Raw genomic sequence first — 23280 nt, 5'->3', positions numbered from 1 at the left:
AATAGGAAGTGGTACTGTGTCTCAAAGTTGTAGAGCACTAGCCTTGAGCCAAAGCAGCATAGGGATAGCACCCAGGCCCCATGACTAAAATAAAATAAAAAATTCTAGAGTGGAGGAAGGGGAGGATGAAAGAGAGCTAGATACTGACTTCTAAAATACAAGAAAACAGTTTTTGTGATCTTTGCCCCTCTACTCCAATTCTTTTCCCAGGTACTAGAGTTTGGATATTGAAGGCTGTCTCCAGCCTACTGCACTATTGGGAAGTGGTGGAACCTTGTGGGGGTGGAGCCTATGGGAAGGAAGTTAGATCATTCTTAGAGGATATATTAGAACCCTGACACAACCCCTCCTCTCTGCTTCCTGCTCATGATGTGAACAGCTCTTTGATCCAGTCAAATACCAGCCATCATGTACTGACTCACCGCAGATCCAAAGGCAACTGGATCAATCAGCTATGAAAAAAAACCCATGATCCAAGATAAAGCTTTCCTTCTTTTTAAGTTGATAATCTCAGGTATTTGTTGTGACATCAGAAAGCTGATGAATACATAGGAAAGCAGAGAACTGGTTGGAGCCAGTTCTATTGTTGGGTACCAGTGGCTCAGGAGACTGAGCTCCTTATCGTAGTTCTAAACCAGCCCAAGCGGGAAACTCCACTGAGACTCTTATCTCCAATTAACCACCAAAAACGCCATAGTAGAGTTGTGGCTCAAATAGTAGAACCTTAGACTTGAGTCAAAAAACTCAAGGACAGCAACAAGGATCTGAGTTCTAACTCCAGGAACGGTTTGGATGCAACTTTGCAAACTTCAAAAATCCCACTTGTTTCTTCCATCGAACTTTAATCCAGCATGTGTCCAGCAGTTCTAGAGCTGAGTTTAAGCTTCCTCACAGCTATCCTGACTCATTTTCTCATTTCCCTGGTTATATCCTAACCTCTCTTCCCCTGGATGCTCACTGTCCAATTTTTCCAATATATGCTAGCTACTGTTGTACCATTACATAAGCAGAAACCTCCAGAGACAGACAGATTCCAGCCCTGACCGCACCAGAAGCTGGGGGAGCAGCATGAAAAACATACCTCTCCATTGGCAAAGCCATACTGCAAGGCCACAAGGAATCCCTGAAAGGAAAGGAAGATGTACATGAACTTTGACTCAGAAGGTGTTTGAGAGTCATCAGCAGCCAAGCTCAAGGAGCACCCCAGAAGACACATGAAAAGCATTGCTTAAACTGCCTAGAGTTAGTGAAACTGGTTGTGTGATCATGGATTTCCATGGGATCTCTTCTTCTTTGGATATCTACCACCATGTCAGCCTAGGTGTTTTCTTAGTGGGCATGGGTCAATGATGATTAAATATATCGATCATTCAATGAGGCACCTACTGGGTAAGGTCATTTTCACATTTCTACTGTGCATAGTAGCCATTAGCTGATTTATTTTACCCAACTTGCATTCATTCCTTTTAGAAATTGACCCTCCCCTGCTTCTGAGCTTATGGACTAGAACTTTTTAATGTGATCTCATGGTTTTGGATGGTGATGATCACAATTGACCCAAATGGGCCCATGCTCCCCCTAAATAAGGCCAGAGTTCTCATCCCTGGGGAAGGAGAAAGAATATAGTTATAACTATATACAATGTAGAGAATATATATATATAGAATATATAGAGAATATGTAGTATATAATGTATATATAATAATATATAATGTATAGTTACAACTACATATAGAATATATATTCTCAATATATTTCTCTACATATTTTCTCTATATATTCTACACATATGTATTCTCTATATATTCTATATATCATTTTAGCAATATATATATACATTCCATCTATTCTATATAGAAAATAGAGAGAGAATATGTAGTATATAGAGAGAATATATAATATATAGAATAGAGAGAATATAAGCACATAGAATATATAATAATATGCATAATATAGAAAGAATACAGAGAATATAAAGAATTATATGTATAGTTACAACCACATATATTATGTAGTATATATATATATATATACATATATATATATATTAAAAGCCCCTTAAGCCTTCCATCTTCCTAGCCATATAGAGACAGCTCACTTGAGCATGAAGCCCATACAGAGAAAAGCAGAGACTGGAGGTGACAAGAGATAGATTTCTCATGATTTTTGAGGACTTGGCTCCAGCTATACTGTTCCTGAAGTTTTCATTCATTCAATGTAATAAATACTTTCTTCACTTTGAAGATATTTTTTTGAAAAGATAATTTCCCACTAGTGGTTTCACATTACACATAGCATAAACTCTCCTAAGCATGGAAGGACTCCAGTGACTGGATTGCTCTCTTTCTGACTTTGTCTTATGATGTATTTCTGTTCAACCAATCATCATGCCTCTCTCTCCCCTCCAGGATGGTCTTGCTCTTCTCCAAGTGAGGCTTCATTGGCATATCCCTTTTGGAACCAGGGTAGAGAGATCCAGGATGACCATTACAACATTGACCCAATGCTAAGTATCTTCCCACAAGTGTGAAATTCTACTTTTCTCTCTCACTTAAATATTCTATGCGCAGAGTGTACAATCAGTGGTGTGATATAACAGCTAATCATTTCTATTTGAGCAAGCTCATCAGAGGTGCACAGCTGTCCTATATGGCTGGGTGAAAGAAGAGCTGGCTGCTGAGCACCGGTGGCTTACAAATGTAATCCTAGCTACTCAGCAGGCTGAGATCTGGAGGATCAAGGTTGAACAGAAAAGTCTGTAAGACTCTGATCTCAAAAATAACCAGCAAAAATGTCCAGCTGGAGATATGGTTCAAGTGGTAGAGCATCAGCAGAGCAAGCAAGTTGAGTGAGTGTTAGGCCTAGAGTTTAAACCATTGTAGTAGCAAAAAAAATTTAAAATAAACAAATAAATAACCTGTGCACCAAAGACTCACACCTGTAATCCTAGCTACTCAGTAGCTGAGATCTGAGAATTATGATTGGAAGCCAGTCAGGGCAAGAAAGTCAATGAAACTCTTATCTCTAATTAACTACTCAAAAAGGCCAGATTGTGGCTCAGGTGGGAGAGTATTAGCTGTGAGGGAGAAAGAAAAAGCTCATGGACAGTGCCCAGGCCCCCCCCTGAGTTCAAGCCTTAGGATAGGCACCAAAAATTGATAGAGATAGACAGACAGACAGCTAGCTAGATAGATAGATGATAGAAAGAAAGATAAGCATACAGCTGGAGAGACAGATACTAGAAGAGCTGGCTTTCAACTTGCCAGAATTCTTCCAAACAGGTTAAGTACTCCACATGACATATATGTTTTTTCTCTTCCTTGAGTGTCTGCCACAGTGTTTGTCTGGCTCTCATTGGTTAAGCAAGTATGGAGGGTATGGGTCCCAGAGAACACACTGCTCTCTCTTCACACAGCACCATCTCATGACAGGCTCTCCAAAGGCTAGCGAAGCTTACCTGGAAATAGAATAAGGGGCCTTCCAAAGCAGCAAGAAAAGGCAACTGTTAGGGCTGATGTCTGCACTTACTGGTTCCTGTGGGGGCATCACTAAGGTATGATTCACACCCATGTAGCCCACCCCATCTGCTCAACCACACACTCACCTCTGCCTGGGGGTGGAGTGGGGGTGGGGGGGAAGTAGAGCATGCAGTTGAGGGGGGTACTGAGAAGGTAGAGGTCTTTGTTCACACAAGTTTTCTGGCTGTGTTCTGGTCATTTCCCTTCGTCCCATTCCTTAACAATTCTAGGTGCTAAGAAGATCTCCAGCTGAGTGCAGGATTGTGATCCATTGTGACTGCTGATCACCATAGAGTGCCAGGTCAACAGCTAGAATAAATGTCTAGCTCTCTGAATGAATGTGGTCGACTGAGCCTTCAGATATTTGAAGCTCCAGCAAAAACTTACACATACCAGAAAAACTAGACTTTTCCAGGCACTAGTAGCTCACATCTCTAATCCTAGCTATTCAGGAAGCTGAGATTTGAAGATGAAGGTTGGAAGGCAACCCAGGCAGGAAAGTCTGAGAGACTCTTACCTCCAATAAACTACCAAAAAGTCAGAAGTGGAGATGTGGCTCCAGTGATAGAGTGCTAGCTTTGAGCAAAAAATAGTTCAGGGACAGTGCCCAGGTCCTGAGTTCAAGAAACAGGACACACACACACACACACACACACACACACACACACACACACACACACACACGATATGGTGGAAGGTATCTATAAATCCAGTCCTCAAAAGACAAAAGCTTGAAGCTAGCCCAGTTTATGTAATGAAATTGTATCTCAAAAGGAAAAGTTAAAACAGTCAACTACATTGGAATCCAGACATTCCAGCCCAAAGAATCATTTAAAAAATAAAAAAAATTATTGCATTAAGCCATGGAACTTTAAGATGGTTTGTTATGCAGCAATGGACAACCAAAACATACTCTCATGTCCAATGACTCTGAGAGATGAGGTTTCTTTCTTAGAAATCCATAGGAATGGCTCCATAGGTATGTCTAGCCCTCAGCTGGTCCTGGATGTGTGAGAACAGGTAGTCAAGGATTCACACTACTTGATCATGCCGTGTGTGTGTGTATGTGTGTGTGTGTGTGTGTTGTGGTGAGAGAGGTCACTAAATAGTACTGATATAACAGCTGTAGGATTTTGCTTTTGTTTTTGTATTTTAGGGTTAGCTTTAAAGGGTTAGCTTCAAAGAAGAATAAGGCTAAGCAACATAGGAAACTCAAATTACTAACTCTTGGCACTTGAAATCATCCCAGATAAAAACAAATTCAGCCATGCTTTCATATTGGAAAATAAAAGTTATCAATAGACCTTTTGTGCCGGTTCAAAGCTACAAAGAATTCAGCTCCAACAGAAGAGAAAAAAATTGTCTGACTGCCAGACCATGTGTAATGTCAAAGGCTCAAAGACATAACTAGATGTCTACTAGTTATGATATTTTTCAGAGCATCCAACAGTCCCTACTGAGAGCAGAAAAAGAGCCCAGCTAGGCAACCAGGGCAAAGGCCCTCTCCCATAGAAGTTCTGCATCTGACACCGTGAGCAGTCTGTGTGCAGACCCCTAGCTACCAAATCAACATGGCCTGATACGTCTCACATGCAGGCCCCTGGACTTCACATCATCATGACCTTGATTTGTTGCACACGCGTCCTGGACTTTAAGTCACATTCCACTGTCCCTGGAAGACTTGCATATAAACAGCAGATTGATTAAATCCCAGAGGTATGCACCTGAATGAGCACCCAATGACAGGGTCTAAAGGATGCATGGTGAGCTTCTACAGGCTGCTTAGAGCCTCTGATTGGGTCTGGAGTTGAAAATGGCCCACAGACTGTCCAATGATCTTAAGAGTTATGAGCTCTCTCCTAGAGACACCCTATACAATGTACCCCAAGTAGTACCCTCTCTTGAAACCCCTCCTGTGTATCAGGAGCTCTGCTTAACTTTTTCTTCAGTAAATCTTTGCCATTTTACTTTTTCCTTTGTGTGTATAGACACATTCTTTAAGACAAAGGACCTGATCCAGGTGCTGCAGCTTTTTTATTATTACTATGTAGTGTCACGGTCACAAGCTCAACTTCTGCACCAAAGGCACCATCTCAGCTCATCTTTGCCCTGTCACATGTGTGAGTTTCTGAGCCTCGCTTCTTGATAGTAGTTGTGATTGTCGACCCTCCACAGGATGTTGGAAAGATCCAAGAGACTGAAGGAATTCCCTATTAACCCAACTTCACTGTGCTATTTTAATTCATTTGATGGTACTCTGATTTCATTGCCTAGTAATTTTCTTACACATTCCAGAGATGAAATATAAATCTTGGCATAACTGATTTCAAAGTAATACTAACTTAATTCTAGTAAGAAGGTTTCCATTTATTCATTCTTCTCTTGTACAGAGGGGTTACCATTTTTTTTTTTTTTGGCCAGTCCTGGGCCTTGGACTCAGGGCCTGAGCACCATCCCTGGCTTCTTCCCGCTCAAGGCTAGCACTCTGCCACCTGAGCCACAGCGCCCCTTCTGGCCGTTTTCCATATATGTGGTGCTGGGGAATCGAACTGAGAGCTTCATGTGTAGGAGGCAAGTACTCTTGCCACTAGGCCATATTCCCAGCCCCCATACATAGCTTTTGAGCTATTATATTCAACTGAGAGGTCAATTTTTGACCTTTATATGTTGAGTAGTTGTTTGGTTTTAGTTACATAATGTTGGGTCGCTGACCCAATCCTGTGGGAAATACCATTTGACAAGCAGTTTTTGGTTTCACAGACCTGGTCTCTACTGTCTCCCCGTCACCCCATCTTAATAGTCATATATCAGGGAGATCATGCCCCTTTGTTTTCTGTGTTCTAGGCTTGTCTCGCTCAACATTATTTGTTCAAGTTCTGACCATTTCCCTGCGAATAACAATATTTCACCCTTCCTAATCATTATGTAGTATTCCATTGTGTATTGGTACCATATTTTTTGGATCCATTCATCTATGGAGGGGCATCTGGGTTGTTTCCATATTTTGGCTATTGTGAATTGTGCAGCGATAAACATGGAAGTACAAATGTCTTTTTGATATCTTGGGACCTGCTGTTCAGGATAGATGCCTAGGAGTGGTATGGCTGGGTCATAGGGTAGGCCTATATTGAGCTTTTTGAGAAACCTCCATACTGTTCTCCAAAGTGGTTGTACTAATTTGCACTCCCACCAACAATGGAGAAGGGTTCCTCTTTCCCTGCACCCCCTCCAGCATTTGTTGTTGCCTGAGTTTCGAGTATAGGCCATTTGAAACTTCATTTTTTTAAGGATACAATTACAAATTACATGCATTCCCTTTATTTTCTATGGTGGAACATAAAGAAACAAATATAATGATAATTGCATCTTAAGTAACAATATTTTCTGTCTTTTTGCTCTAGATACTACATTAAGCCATCAAATTCATTTTTTATCTCCTCACTGTGATGGATTTCTTATCACTGAAGTGTGTAGCCAGGGTTTGGTGGTGGAAGACAGAATAATGACTGCAGAGACAAACAAAGCACTCCAGGACCCCATCTATAGTTAACCTGCTGGTCTCAGGATGTACCTCATGTCTGTGTTGCTGAGTCCTGTAGTGACGCCTAACATAGTAGTGGCCTTTGGTCCTGGATCCAATGGAGTTATTGATTTCAACTCTTGACCTAACGAGTGACATGTGACCCTTGTCTCCATCCACAGGAGGCCCCTAGGCTTCCTGAATCACTTCTGGATATTGATTTTATACTTTTTTTTTTTGCATTCCCAAATATCTTTAGTGAAGATTGATTCTGGCCAATCCCCCTTTATCTTCCATTTTGCTTCTCAAACTTTCAGTTATTAGTCTGAGCTATCTGAGGCAACCATTCTGCCTCCCAACACCCCCCCCCCCCAATAAAATTCCTTGTTGAGCAGTGAGCACTATATTTCAGAAGACAGCCTTTGCAACTTCTTGCGGGAGAAAATTCTCCCTGTCCATTTTTATTTCAGAATGCATTTTACTTTCTCTTTAAATTTTCATTCGTTCTTTTAAAATTTTTTCTTGCCAGTATTGGAGCCTGAATTTAGGGGTTCCCAGTTGATCAGATTGTTCACAGCTGGTGCTCTACCACCTGACTCACATTCCCAGCTCTGCCTTTTGCTGTTTAAATGGAAATGAAGTTTTTCTTTTTTTTTTTTTTCGTCCAGCTGGCTAGTGGTAACCTGTTGTATTAGTGGTCTTTGCTAAATGAGCCATACATCTCTGTATTCCCCTCCCCTTCATTCTAGGCTGGGCCTCTGACCTGCTTGAGCACAGACCACAACAGAAAGCATTAAGACAAGTTCTAACATCTGCTTTGATGATCATGGGAGCCCTGCACTGCCACATGAGAAGTTTAGTGACCATGTGAAGAAAGCACAGGAGAGGACACATGGCAAGTGAGAGACCCTAAGCAACATAACTGACAGTAAGAAATGAGGCCCTAGAAATTGGACCCAAATGAAAACAGCCCCAGCTCAGTCCCTACATGTAAGGAAAGAAGCCCTGGAGCCCTCAAACCAAGGCCTAGAATCTCAAGAAATAGTAAAAATTGATGGTTGCCTTAAGCTTGTAAGTCACAGTTTAAGCAATGGACAATCAGAATAACCAAATAATCTAACCTCAGCTGGCCTCTTGTTCCTAGTTTCAGCCCCCACACCTGTCAAATTCAAGGGACTCCTGCTCTGGACTCCCCAGTCCCTAACCAAGTTGTGTTGTGTCTTGTAGCCATATCCCTCGAAATACAAAGTTCTTGTTTTACAATGCTTTGCAGAGAACCCAGCAAGAATAGGCCCTTAATAAATGGCTTCATGCTAACACTCATGTTTGATGGAATCATGAGTTACCACCACCTATTACAGCCCAGGAACGAGAGCATTTTCCTTTCTGACTCATCAAATCACACTGACAAGGTCAAAGCAGCACTTCCCCCTCTCCATGCCCTTCTAATGTCAAGGGTCCTTGCCAAGAAAGCCTGCTGATGCTAGAAATCTATTTTCAGCCATGGACCCTCTTAATTCCAAGCCTGTTTTCACCACATGCATTTCATTTCCTCCACAGCCACAAGGCATTTCGGTCAGTCTCTTACTTACATGGGAGGAGCTCAATGTCAACTGAATGAAGAGTCGTATGTGTTTTGAATGTCCTTCAACTTGGTCATCAGTAATGAAAGAGAAGAGGATCTCATGGACACCCAATAAAGGAATGAGGACCAGGGTTGATTTTGCCAATCTGTAAATGATAAGAGACAACCATGAGGGCAATAGTGGGACTAAGCAATATTTTCTGCTCTTTTGGACACCACCAAAGCACTTGTCATACTGATAAACAGTTTGTTTTCCAGTTGGTCCCTTTGAGTTCATATTTGATGCTTACGGAACATTGGGGTCTTTTTCTTGTGTGTGCGTATGTATGCTGGTATTAGGGCTTGAACTTAGGACCTGGGCACTGCCCCTGAGCTTTGTAGCTCACAGCTATCACTCTACCACTTGAGCCACGGCTCCACTTCAGGATTTTTTGCTGGTTAAATAGAGATAAGAGTCTCATAGATTCAGCCTGTCTGGGCTGGCTTTGAAACATGATATCAGATCTCAGTCTCCTGAGTAGCTAGGATCACAGGTATGAGACCCCTGTATCCAGCAACATTTGAGTCTTATCACTAATGAATCACTCTACACAGTAGATGGTCAAGAGACAGGAAGTAGATTGAATGAATGAATGAATTCTCTCATGTAGGTTACCATAAGCCTACAGATATTAACGTCTTGCCAGGTGGATAGATTTCCATGCAATGCCTACCATGCTGAAATGCTCCACCCCACCCAGGTCTGACAAGCTCTGCATCCTCTGCTAGCAGGTGTCTCTATTGCTTTCCTATTCAACAATTCCAACCTCATAGAAGGGAGAGAAAATGTGTTTCCCCAGGCCACACAGACACTAATTGGCAAGTCTCATCCTGGCCTGGAAGTGGAGTCTGTGGCTGGGCTTTGTCCTCAGTCCTCAGACTATGGTTTGGCCCTGTGACAGCCAGGGCTGCAGGAAATGCAAAGTGGACTCTCCTCATAAAAGTCCTGTGGGGAGATTGATTTTGTACACAATCTACATAAGAAGACAAACATTCCTTTTTTTTTTTTTTTCCTGAGCTGGGAACCAAACCCGGGGCCTCGCGCTCGCCAGGCAGGTGCTCTTCTGCTGAGCCAGATCCCCAGCCCCTAGACAAACATTCCTTTAGCTGGATCTCAAATCCTCCAAAACAGTTGATAGCAAATGTAGCAATTAAAAGACATAATAGAGGAAATGATGCTTTGGATTAAGTGGTAAAATGCTAGCTTTAAGAAAAAGAAGCTCAGGGACAGTGTACAGGTCCTGAATTCAAGCCCCAAGAATGGGGAAAAAAAGTCCTAATAGAACTTTTAGATCATGCAGTGGGCTCTGCAAATGGCTTCTGCCTCAGTGGAACTGTTGATCAAAATATATGTCTGGCCAGGCAACAGTAGCTCACATCTATAATCCTAGCTTCTCAGGCACCTGAGATCTGAAGATTGTGGTTTGAAGCTATCCTGGGAAGAAAAGTCCGTGAGACTGTTATCTTCAATTAATCAGCAAAAGCCAGAGTGGAGGTGTGATTCAAGAAATAGAGCACCAATCTTGAGGAACAAAGCTAAGGAAGAGCACCATGGCTGCCTTTAAGCCAGTACAAACACACACACACAGACACACACACACACACACACACACACACATCTTTATTGACCACACACAAACCATTCTTTTGTCATCAGTCTCTAGGTGATATGATATTGCAACTGTTGCCATGGCATTTGCATTGCTTTAGGTATCATATGTTATTGGGAGGGCATTGAAAGTATGTGGAAAAGATGCATAGGCTATATGCAAACAGCATTTCTGGTGGTTACTGGAACCAAGGAACAACTCTATATAGCTTTCTGGACCCCAGACTGGACTCTTAAATCCAAATCTCTGGAATTTAAATCCTGATAAAATGGAATTTTAGCCTTTTCTTTTTCAGAGCTTAGGGCCAAATTCAGGGCCTTGCACTTGTTAGGCAAGTGCTCTTCCACTGAGATAAATCCCCAACCCATAATGTGGATGTTTAAAGATGTACTGATAAATAGCCAAGTGTGGGGAATGACAGCTTTTCCCTACTGAGCCATTTTTTAAATTTGAAAGTAGCAACATTAACAAAGGTCGCAAGCAAAGCTACTGTCTTATACTTTGGGAAGAAAGGAGTTTAACTGTAATACATTTGTAGCCCAAGTCTCTTCTTACAGGGCAAGACTGAGAGGAAGCTCCTCCAAACCTCTTGATATAGATTCAGAAATGCAGTCCATGTTGTCCTCAAGGATTCAAGTGCATAATTACTCTATCCAAGGCAGATTACTGGATTTCTGTGCCTGTGCGACCCCTTCAAACACAAACATCATTGATGAAACAAACCCTCTTACCTTTGCATCCTGGAAGGATATAAAGCTGGGGAAAGAAGAACAGGAGCCACCATACAGAAAGAACTCCACCTGGCCATATGGGCTGCATATCCCAGAGCTTTGATTGGCAGAGGAGCACATGAGTGGAGAGGTGGGTTGCAGGCCATGGATATATAGATGTTCTGAATTGGGCTGCATCTGCTCCCAACCCACACTCATCCTCCACCCATCCACCATGTGGAGTCACTCGGCTAGGTGCTGACTAGATCCAGAGAAATAAAATTTCAGAAAGAGACCTTTATTTTCTTCCTTTCATTCTTTTCTTTTCGTTTCCTTCCTTCCTTCCTTCCTTGCCTTCCTTTCTTCTAAAGTTTGTTCATTTTGTTTTTTAATTTTACAGAGTGCTTGTGTTTGTTTGTTTCTTTTTTGTCAGTCCTAGGGTCCTTTTCAACTTGTTTGTTTGGCTGGTTCTCCACCCCTTGAGCCATATCCCCAGTCCAGCATTTTACTGTTTACTTGGAGATGGAGTCTCAAGGACTTTTCTGCCTGAGCTAGCATCAAACCATGATCCTCAGATATTACCCTCCTCAATAGGTAGGATTACAGTCATGAACTACCAGCAACCAATTTTCCAAAAGTACTTTTAAATCTGTTTGGCTTGAAAATTGCAAAATGATGATAATGGGTAAGCAAAGCTGCCCAATTTTTAGCTTATTTTGAGATCTGGGAAAATATGACCACATGGGGCTCAAGTCCTGTTTGGTGAGCATTGGTGCAGCCAGGTGATGGCTGTGCTGTAGAGAAAATCTACCCACTTTGGAGAATCTCAAAACACCACCTGGCCTATTCTCCTTTCTTTCCCACTAGGATACTTGCTTAGTCCTTGCAAGTGTTCAAATCTGTGACCTTTGCTCAAGGTTATCTTTCTTATTCTTTATTTTTGGCCACACTGGGATTTGAACTCAGTGTTTTCTAGGCAAGTCCTTTACCATTGAGCTACCCTCCCAGACCTTCTTGGTTTGAGTTGTTCAGATAGGGTCTCAAATTTTTGCCTAAGGCCAACCTCAAACTATTATCCTACCTATAACATTCTACATTAGCTCGAATGCCAGGCACATGCTACCACATCCAGGTTATTGGTTGAAATGAGGGTCTCAATAGATTTTTGCCCCAGTTGGCCTCAATCCAAATCCAGGATCCTGATTTCTACCTTCTGCATAGCTAAGATTATAGGTGGGAGATACCTCACTCAGACCCTAATCTGGGTTTTATGAGACATATTGGTATGGTTACTTGGAAGTCTGTGTCTGACCACCAATTTGGGGGGGGGGCCCATGTTAGGGCATTTGGGCTTTCAAAAATTAATATTTCATTTTGGAATAAGTATGATTTTCTAAAAAGTAACAATGGGAGCACAGAGACTTCCCATGCAGTTTCTTCTAATGTTCAGATACTACATGGCCATGACAAGAAGCCAACCTGGGAATCATACTAGTAATAAAACGAGTAAAGAGGCTTGGTTTAGATAGTCCCTATTTTCCACTAATGTTCTTTACCCTTTCAGGGTCCACATTGCAATTGTTCTGAGATGACTTCTAAGACCACCTTTTTAAGGAAGTGTTTGGGCCATTTTAGTCCCTTGAGCTCCTCTGGATGGAAGCAGGGAGAGATTCCCCATGATTCATATTATCCTATCTTCTTAGACAGAAGTACTATTGTGTCAGAGCTCAGATAGAAATCTATAAAAAGCAAGGCAGTTTACTCTTATGAGCTGTATGTACACATATTTTCATCCATAAAGCATTTATTTATTTAAATGGTACAGTGTTGTAGTCATTTAAGTATTCAAAAAATATTTATTGTGCATCTGCTCTGTGTGTGAAAGAGAATGCAATGGGAGTGAAAGAGCTGGGGACAAACTCAGTTGTATTGCAAGTTAGTAGTGGGTCTGGGTTCAAATCTTCTTTGTGTGTGCTGGTCCTGAGGCCTGAACTCAGGGCCTTGGCACTATCCCTGACTGAGCTTTTGTGTTCAAGGCTAGTGCTCTACTACTTGAACTACAGTGCCACTTCCAGCTTTTTGGTGATAACAGTATCACAGACTTTCCTGCTCAAGCTGGCTTGGAAGTGCAATCCTCAGATCTCAGCTTCCTCAGTAGCTAGGATTATAGGTGTGAGCCACACAGTGTTTGGGTTCAAAACTACTATCAATATGACCTTGGGCAAATTATTTCAACTGTTAATTTCCTCATCTGTAAAAAAAGATTATACTAATAGTAGTATCTTCCTGATGTGACAGAGCCATCATAAGGATTAAACAATGTAGGCTACACTCTCAGAACAGTTTATGACAAATGATTAATAAACCTTACTTTCTTATAAAGCAGTACTGGGATTTGATTTCAGGGCCTTGTATTTGCTCAACAGGTACTCTACCCCTTGACCCGTGTCCACAGTCTTTCTGATTTTGTCACTTTTCAAATAGGGTCTTACTTTCTGTTAGGGCTGGTGTGGATCACAGTCCTCCTATTTATGCTTCCCACCATAGCTGGGGTGACAGGCATGTGCATTTTATTGGTTGAAAATGGGTTGGCATGGGGAGTGTCTTATCAACTTTTTATGCAGGCTGACCTCAAACTACAATCCTCTCAATCTTAGATTCCCAAGTAATCCCTGTGTCTAGATTAGTTTTCATTTTTTTAAAAAAAATGTTCCCTGCCTTTAACCCACTGTTTCCGTAAGCTTTCCATCGCTGTGACAAATATGTGAGAGAAACAACTAAAAAGGAGGAAATGTTTCCTTGCTTCATGGTTTCATAGGTTTCCACCCATGGGTGCCTGTCTGCATTGCCTTGGGCCTCTGGCAAGGCAGACACCATAGTGTGGAGTGCATGGAAGAGCAAAGCTGCTCACCTCCTGGCTGTCAGGAAGCAGAAAGAGAAAAAGATAATGGCCCCAGAATCCCTCTCAAGGACATACTCACAATGACCTAACTTCCTCTCAGTAAGCTCCACCTCCTAATGGGTTGACCATCTGCCAAAAGCACCACAGGCTAGGGACCAAGTCTTCAACACAGGAGCCTTGGGGGGAGCACTTCATATTCAAACCCTCACAGTCATTATAAGTCCAATCATTATTTATTTATTTATTTATTTATTTATTTATTTATTTATTTATTTATTTATTTTTGGCCAGTCCTGGGCCTTGGACTCAGGGCCTGAGCACTGTCCCTGGCTTCTTCCCGCTCAAGGCTAGCACTCTGCCACGTGAGCCACAGCGCCGCTTCTGGCCGTTTTTTCTGTATATGTGGTGCTGGGGAATCGAACCTAGGGCCTTGTGTATCCGAGGCAGGCACTCTTGCCACTAGGCTATATCCCCAGCCCCCAATCATTATTTTTAATCAATTTTGTTTCTATTTATAGAGTTATTTTCTTATTGCTGGTGGGAATTCAGAATATAGTACTCTAAAGCAAGGTACCTTATTGCTTAAGATTCCATCCTACACTTCCTAAGTAAAAACTGCAATAGGCTCACAAGGCTGTATTTTGGGGCCAGCTATCAGAAGGTGCTTATAAGCTGTCAGGGTAGGAAAGTACTGAAGGCATTTCTGAGGGTCTGAACATGGAGGAGGTCCTAGAGATGATCAATATTGGGCACAAGGCACAAAGCCAGAGAGGTTAGGCTGTGAGGTCCTCAGGATTTGTCCACTCCCTGTATAGGTCTCTTCTTGGATGTAATTGTTTCTGTTCAGTTTCTGGGCACCTTGGTTGTTCATCCTTTGGTTGTGAAGAGGACTGCCTTCCTTACACAGACCATATAGCTATGGTTGGCCTTGGAGCTCCATCCTTAGACAATGGTAAGAGAGGCTGAGTCTTGGGAAAAGGACTAAACAGACTGCTTGGCTACTTAGAGGCCTGAACAGGTACCAGGAAAGACAGCAAGAACCCCTTGGAACTGGGAGAGGCCAGTTCCCTGGGGCTATGGATATCTGCAAAATGTTTGTGCCAAAACTCCAACTTGCAACTGTAGTATTTATTTGCTCATTCCTGAACAGGGTATGTTTACCCTTGTAGGAGGAAGTCTCAACGAGATGGGACTTGGGGCCTGGATACTGAGCAAACGCCACTTACCACATCTGATTAATGTGGGCCACCCATATATCGTGCAGCCCTGAATTGTCCTAATAAGCCAGAGATGATCTTCCATAACACAACAGAAAAAAGGCCAGAGGACCAAACTACCTGCCCAAGATTAGTGAGGGAGTCTGGACTGTAGCCAGCCCCCCTCTCTCCTGTCTGTGTTCCATGTCAATGTCCAATATTTACAAATATAGCAAGTAGACTCCACTAAGCATTGTATGGGGTCCACATTGTAGCTACCTGTTGTTCTCCAGCATTCATTACATGTTTGTCAGGTTAAAAGGAAAACTACCTTCCTAGCACCTGGGAACCCTTAGCAAGAGTGAGAAATAGGCCTAGAGCTGCCTTCACTCATACATCCTCCTCTGTCCTCTGGAATGGGTTAAAATTTCCACCTCAGAGATACTCTTTGAGTTAAAACACTCCCTCCCCAGCAGTCTTGTTGGAATGCACCTGCCATGTGGAAAATACAGAGCAAGTAGGAGTTGAGTGCAGGGACTCACACTTGTAATTCCAGGTATGTGAGTAGTTTAAATAGGAGGTTCACAGTCCAGGATAGCCAGGGCAAAAAATAAAGCAAGACTCTATTCACAAAAACAACAAATCTGGAAGGGGTTGTAGCTCAAGTGTTAGCAAAATGTTCTGAGTTCAAGCCTCAGTACCAACTAATAAAGAGTAAATTCCAACAGAGGGAGGAATGTATATGTTATTGGGTTGCCTCAAATCCTTTCCCAAGGAAGGAAGCTTTCTTTTCCCCTAAACCAGTCATTCTTCAGAACATTCTAAAGGTCTCCTTCTGGAAGAATGATTCTTTGTCATTTATGTCACTGTCATGGGGACAGCAGAACATCATTGGGCAAGTCCCACGTGCTTCATAATTGTCCCCCCAATTGCTTGACATAGAAGACAAGCTGCTAACTTAACCTGTTCCCCCTCCTATTGACATTAGGCAACACCACCAGGGGTCTAAATAACCTTGGAGTAAATAACCACAAAGTTGTGGTTTCAGGCCACTCACCTGTATTTATAGTCTCTGAAGCACATCTGATGAGCTTTAAGTTTGGAAATGAGAAGTCTGAGGATTTTCAGGAAGATGAAGAAATTGACCTTGAAAGCAAAAAGTAGATGTGACTTAGGTAAAATGCCATATGGCTATGAATACCAAAGTCAACGCTGGGCTTGGCCATTTGTGAACCAGGGGCAATACAGCAGTTAGTTGGTCACACAGTAAATGCTGGCAGCAATTCCACTGTCCCACAGCCCTCAGAACTTCCTGAGAGTCTGAAAAGAAACCTAGAGCATCATTCAATTTATGCTTCTGCCTCAGGGAGGCCTTCCATGAAAGCCATATGAGAAAGACAGGTAGATATCATTATTGCTGATTGTTATTATTATTATTACTATTATTGTCATCATCATCATCATCATCATCATCATCATCATCCAACATTTGTTCAGTACTTATCATGTTAGGCTTTGTACTAAGAACTTCCATACATTACTTTCTTTATGTAATCTTCATAACTACCCACTTTTCAATCTTCATGACAATCACACACACATGTGCATGCACACACACACGTGCACAACTAGTTTTAGCTCATAACATAAGGAGGAATTATGGGCACAGGAATGAATATAAAGCTTAGACTTAATAACTGCCTCTTTCTTGAACCAGAATACCAATCTCCCTCTCTTCTGTACGGAATTCCAGTTCTCTTGGAGTCTTAGCTTGAGGGCCCTCAATAATCAGAGAAGCATGTGTTCTCCATCCCCTACATTAGTTCCCACAAGTGTCATGGAATGGGCAAATCCAGCCATTCATTGTCAACCTTGGTAGAAGTTATAAAATATGTGTGCAAATTCCTTGACATTCCTTTCAGAAAGCAAAGTCTAATCTTAACCCTCTGTCCTGAATGAGAACTACATTTCATTACTTGAATCTAATAAAAGGACTAATGTGGAAATGATATTGTGTGAAGGCCTATATTATATAGGCCTTCTATCTAGCATCCTCTTCCTAATCCCCTTTCTCTCAGATTGCTCAGTCTTGGAGAAGCCAGCCACCATGTTGCAAGGATGCTCATGTAGTTTGTGGAGCTCTGAATGGACCCCATGTTGGAGAATCAAGTCCTTGTGCTGACAACTAACATCACTTTCCAGCTCTGTGTATGAGAGAACTTGGGTGCTGATCCTCTCTAGCTCCAGCCAAGCATCCAGGTGGTAGCAGCTCTGAATGACATCTTGACATCTAAGAGATTATGGACCTCCTGGAAATGTCTGAAGGCCAAGAAGCTGAGTATGGACCTAATCCACATGAGCTTAGAGAATAAGAACAGGATTTGTGAGGAGACTGAAAGCAGGATGGAAGGCCATGTGACACAAGGCCTTTCACCATCAATGGCAATGGAGAGTCAATGAATTTTAAGCAGGAAAGTGATTGAGTCAGCTTTGCACTCTTGTATTTCAGAAAGATCCTTTTAGTAGCAGTGTGGTGAGACTATCTGAGAGCCTGTTTCTGAGTTCCGGGTGAGGAAGATGGAGACGTGAACTCAAGAAGCTAGCCTCGACTTTCAGTGATGGAGAACAGTGCCTGACTCAAAATTATTGAAAAGTTTGAGTCAGATAAGCTTTGTGACAAGTTGAATGTGATGTCAAAGATGACCTCACATCTCATTAATAGATCTCAGATGTAAAGTAGTACCAGCCACCAAGATGATGGCACAAAGAAGAGGAAGAGTTTGGTGATGGGAGGGAGAAGGCAAGTCTAGTGGTTTTGAACACAAAAAATATCTAAGGCAGTTGGCACTTGAATACTTATATCTGGATCTCATCAGGGCACAAAACCAATGGAATGATGAAGTTATCCAGTGATACCATAAATTGGAGAGAGGGGGTTAAGCAAATTAACCTTGTAAAAGAGATTAGTAAAGTGGCCACAGCAAAGGAAATTCCAAAATAGTACCTGGGAGATGGGCATGATGATACACACCTATAACCCAAGCATTTGGAAGGCTGAGACAGGAGATTTTTGAGTTCAAAGTCAACTCAGATAGAATAGTGAGATCCTGTCTCAAAAATCCAAAACTAATTGAAAATATGGCTCAAGCACAAGGCCTGAGCCCAATCCCCAGTGCCAACAGAAACTAAATAAATATAGCATAAAGAGTAGCTAGGGCACTTGGAGTGACTCACATTGTGAGAACCCTCTAGGGCCTCATGAAGAGAAGAATGGTTAGAAAGTTTAAAAGCTACCTTGAATTAAAATAATATAAGGTAGTGCTTAGCAATAAAGAGCACCACACAAGAAACTACAGTGCAGAGAAGGAAGCCCAAGTCCGACTTCAATGCTTCAGATGTTTTGATTTTTTAAATTTGTTTTCCTCCTTGTTGATTATTAATTTTTGCAGTACTGGGGGCAAAAGCACAGCCTTGTATTTATTTGCTAGACAATGGCTCTAATACTTGAACCTTCTTTGCTTTAGATATTTTTTCAAAAGGGTCTCATTTTTTAGAGTAAAGCAGCTTGCACTATGGTCCCCCTATTTATGCTTCCTGAGTAGCTAGGTTGACAGATATGAACCACTGACTGCACTTAGTTATTTTATGATGGGAAAAAGTTGTTGTAGACTTTCTCCTTCCAATATCAGCCTTCCAAGTAGCTAAGGTTACCAGGTGTGTGAGCCACTCTATCTGGCTTGCTTTGTTTTTCAATGAAACGTGAGGGGAGATGGTGTAGACAGTTCAGGAGGCTTGTCTATAAAGGAGATGAGAGCTAAAACAGTGGTGGACCAGGATACAGAATAGAGATAATGCCACTCTGCTTTTATTTTCTGGGCTGGAAGAGGTTTTGGTTGCAGTTGCTTTTTATGATTGAAAAGATTTAATAATGCCTCCATACAGTGGAAAAAAGAGCTGGCAGAAAGGGCAATCAGGTGATAATGAATGGAATAAAGTCTTTACAGGTGTTGATAAAGTCTCTCCAGCACAGTAATAGTGTCCTTGTGTAGAAATAAAATCCCATAGATACATGTTGAAACACAGCCCATAGGATCCTAGTATGTGATTCATTAGCCTGGATGCGGGAGAAAAATCAGTGTTCTGTACTGAAAAGCTAGAGTTTCAGCAAGTGGCTATTTATCTAAACTGTAAGCCAAGAGGAATGATGGAGTTTCCCAGCCAAAGAATATTTAGTAACAGAAAACTTAAATACAAGCCAAATGTAACCAATTAATTTATCCCCTTTGAATGGGATCTGTTTTATATCATAAAGAAAAAAGGCTGTGAGCTGGCTTAGTGATTTTTTTCTTACAAAGTAAGCAGGGGAAAGGCTCATACTTCACTAAATGCTCTTAGGTGGGAACTGTCTCTTAGAAAGAAAGGAGGTGTGAATTCACTGTGTCTTCATGAGACCATACAAGAGAAAATGAGCATCCACCATTTACCCATGGACCACAGGAGGGAGGGAGGGAAGAAGGGGGTGCTTCCTAGGGCCTATTGCTTTGGGCTGAAATATTAGCCCCTGTTGTCATGGTGCCTGGGATACTCCAGATTTTCAGCAAGACAAAAGTCAGCAATTCCATTTGGATGGTGCTGTTTATTTGTGTAGCGGCCTGCTCAGGTTTTATGCTTATTTGTGTACTCCAGCATTTGTGTACAGATCTAGGGCTACAGGTGGCCAAGGTGATGGCTAGCATGGCAAGAATTAGGGTAGGAGCTGGCTAGGCTCAGGTATCACCACTCTATTCCACCTCTTTGCAAGCATGGATCCTCTGGCTTTCTATGTGGATAAAGGGGACTGCATACCTTCTCCAAGAGCCGCGGTGAACTATGATGCACCTTGGGACTTAAGAAGTGACTAGGAAAGTTGGAAGGAAGCCTTTGGCTCTTGGCATTCACATTAATACACTCTTTTAAAAGAATCAAGGCTTCCATAAATATCTGTGATCTGATTTGCTTTCACTGTGGAGAACAGATGATAGGATGCAGCAAATGTATATAATTCCTACTGTACCACTTCAAGAGAATATGGGAGTGAGGAGATGTCTAGGGAGCCCTGGACCAGCCTGAGTTTCTGGTGGGACACAGGAACTGAAGAGGGATAAGGTCAATGAAAGCAAAAAGCTTTTACCAACTTCTCAGCTTTGCTAAGATATTAGAAGGTCAGAGGAGACTCTGTGAGAATAAAGGATGGCTCTGATGCTAGGCCTTCATAAGGTCAACAGAGGGGTCATTCAATCCATTGACTCAAAACAGCCATTTGAGCCAGGGGCTGGGGGCTCATGTCTAGCTAGTAGTCCTACCTACTCAGGTGGCTTAGATATGAGGATCAAGATTTAAAAACACCCAAGCTGAGAAAAGTTGGTGGGACTCATACCTCCATTTAGCCAGCAAAATGTCAGAAGTAGAGATGTAGTCATGTGGTTAGAACACTAACCTGGAGCAAAAAAGCCGAAGGAGAGCTCAAGGCCTTGAGTTCAAGCTCCAGTATTGGCACTAAAACAAAAAGTCATTCAACCAGAAGTTCAACTTGTTAAATGTGGGGAATGACATATGTATCAAAGGACCTTGTATTGCTAAATCATTTGGTGAGGCCATCTTTGAAGAATAGAACTAATCAAGGCTTTATCAATTTTCTACAGAGATAAATGAGACTAAGACATAAAAATATATCCTGTCCAATATGACTTAATTGACATGTCCATTCAGAGGTGACAGTTAAGTAGTGAAGACTTATACAAAGAGAGAGAGGTAGGAATTCTCTGATTTCTTTGTCTAGCCAAAGACCCAAAGAACATGGAGAGTCTCCAGACTGACACACTACAGGAGGAGTGTCTGAAACACGGGAAACATTGTACCAACACAGCAGCACACCAGGTCTACTAATAACATGGTGTCTGTCAACTCAGATATTGATCAGATATTGATTATCATGCAAGCGCTAAGATTCTAGTGTTCTGGGAACTGGTTTCAGGGATCCCAGCTCAGTGTGTCCTACCCCCAGATGAAGAGAATAGAAGGTATGAACATAGGAGTTAGGAGTCTACACTCCTTGAGTGGCTTGTGATATGCCCTTTAGCAGAGTAAGTTGGCTTCTCTGGTCTTCTATTTCTTCACCTTTCAAGTCAAAGTTAGACTAGACCAGTGTTTCTCTACTGGGGAATGATGGTTCTGCCCATTGGAGCTATTTGGCCCTGTCTGGCAACATATAATTGTCACAAACCAAGGAGAAGAGAAGACATGACAGAGGTGGAGAGATAATCCAAAGCTTTTCTCTCTGGTCTACAAGAAAATTCTACCAGTTCATGGTTAAATTTTTTTTTTGTGGTCATGGGGGCTTGAACTCAGGTACTAGGCACTGTCCCGGGTTGAGTTCCTTTTGCTCTGCCACTTTGAGCCACAGCTCCAGTACTTCCAGTTTTCTGGTGGTTAACTGAAGATAAGAATCTTACCAAATTTCTTGCTTGGGCTGGCTTTGAACTGTAATCCTCAGATCTCAGTCTCTCGAGTAGCTAGGATTACAGGCATGGGCCATCAGCATCTAGCTGATGATTAAATATACTCCCTTTGACCAAAGAGAACTTTGCCCAATTAGGATCCCAAAATCCCAAGTCTGATCGTGAAGTCACTGAAACACAAATATCTGGTAATGGGATTCAAACCAAAATAATTTTAAAGGCATCCAGATGAGAAACTGGGAGCAACTAAGTCTAAGACGTATTGATGTCTGTAGCTTCTACAAGATTGTGGAGTAAACACTGGAGATAAAGTAGGACCTGAACTCATCACAGAGAGGTCTGTTCACTTCTGTTCTTTATTCTACCTGGTTAGAAATAATTTACCAGTGATCACAGATATTCATCAAATTCAACCACATGTTTAGGTTGGCTGCCAGAATGAATAAAACATACATCATACAGCTTATCATGACACTAAGCAGAGTGGTTTAGGTTTGAGTTTTTTCTTATTTTATTTTTTTCTGTTTTTGTTCTTTCTGGTGGTTCTAAGGTTTGAAATTGAGGACTGGGCACCACCACTTATCTTTTACATTCAAAGCTGGTACTCCATTACTTGAGCTGCAGAGCAACTTTTGACTGTTTGCTGATTAATTAGACATAAGAATCTTACAGAATTTCCTGCCCAGGCTGGCTTTGAACCTTGATCCTCAAATCTCAGCTGAGTAGCTACGATCGCAAGTATGAGCCACCAGTGCCAGGCTTCAAACACGTTCGAAACAATTACTTGGAGAAAAATAGCAAGGTGATTGAGTACTTGCCTATCCAGGAACAGCAGGTGATGCTTGACCCTGAACGTGGAGGCTGTGCAATGGGTCAACAGTAGGTCAGACTAGGAATTGGGATCCTGTGAAGAACCTAAACCAAGGAACTAATGCAAGAAAGTCTGAAGCCCTTGGCCTTCCAGGTTCAGGCCTGGAAGGATAGTTTTTGAATGGCGATCTAGTGCTATGGTTACAAGTGCCAATGTCACCCAGTTGGGCCCTATAGACTGAGATGTAGCACCCACTTGCTGCTTCTGTGACTTTTCAAAAAGGAACTTCTCATCTCTCCAGTCTTCTTGACAAAAGATAAACACAACAATAGCACCTCAACTTCATAAGGCTTGTTAGGGAGTTTAACTGAGTTCATATATACCAAGTGCTAAGAATTGGTGTTGAGTGTGCAAGAAGTACTCCATAAATGCTACTGGGCAGTGGTAAGGGTGCCTCAGAGCACCTCCTAGCTGGGTGCTGGATCCCAGTGAGAGTTGAGGATTGTGGAGAAGTGAAGCGTGGGGAGCTGAGGCAGGGCTCACAGCATCATTAGTGAGGTGTAGATCACTAGGGAAGGGGGCTGGCTTCATTGGATCATTTGCTCCCATCCATGTGTCTGATCCCTAGCAGGAAGATACCAGCAGCAGGTGCACCACCTCCCAGACTTCAGGTGAAACAGTCCTGGCAACTAGGGCTCTCTGCAGCCTTGGTTTTCCTGCCATTTCTATACACATTTCTCCTACATGGTCACCCAGATTTGAGCAGACAGCCGCCTTGTGTTACTGACAAATACTGAGTCTTCTGTGAAAAATGGCCTTTTATTTTCTATTTACTGGTCCTAGAGCTTAAACTCAGGGCCTGGGAGCTGTCCCTGAGCTGCTTCTGCTCAAG

General features: G+C 42.2%; 1 protein-coding gene across 1 annotated transcript in view; it reads right to left on the bottom strand.

Moving 5' to 3' along the window:
• The window catches only part of Glp2r (glucagon like peptide 2 receptor), a 51965-nt gene that overhangs the window by 1417 nt on the left and 27268 nt on the right, over positions 1–23280 (bottom strand). Inside the window, exons 10-12 of the mRNA XM_048365976.1 lie at positions 16138–16226; positions 8631–8769; positions 1082–1123 (exon numbers count right to left, since the gene is read on the bottom strand). Of these exons, the coding sequence (XP_048221933.1) occupies positions 1082–1123; positions 8631–8769; positions 16138–16226 (270 nt within the window). The remainder of the gene's footprint in view (positions 1–1081; positions 1124–8630; positions 8770–16137; positions 16227–23280) is intronic.

Source organism: Perognathus longimembris, chromosome 17, assembly GCF_023159225.1.
Source record: "Perognathus longimembris pacificus isolate PPM17 chromosome 17, ASM2315922v1, whole genome shotgun sequence".
In the NCBI taxonomy this organism is placed as follows: Eukaryota; Metazoa; Chordata; class Mammalia; order Rodentia; family Heteromyidae; genus Perognathus; species Perognathus longimembris.
Note: the sequence above shows the minus strand (reverse complement) of the source record. Positions and strands in the feature narration are given on the sequence as shown.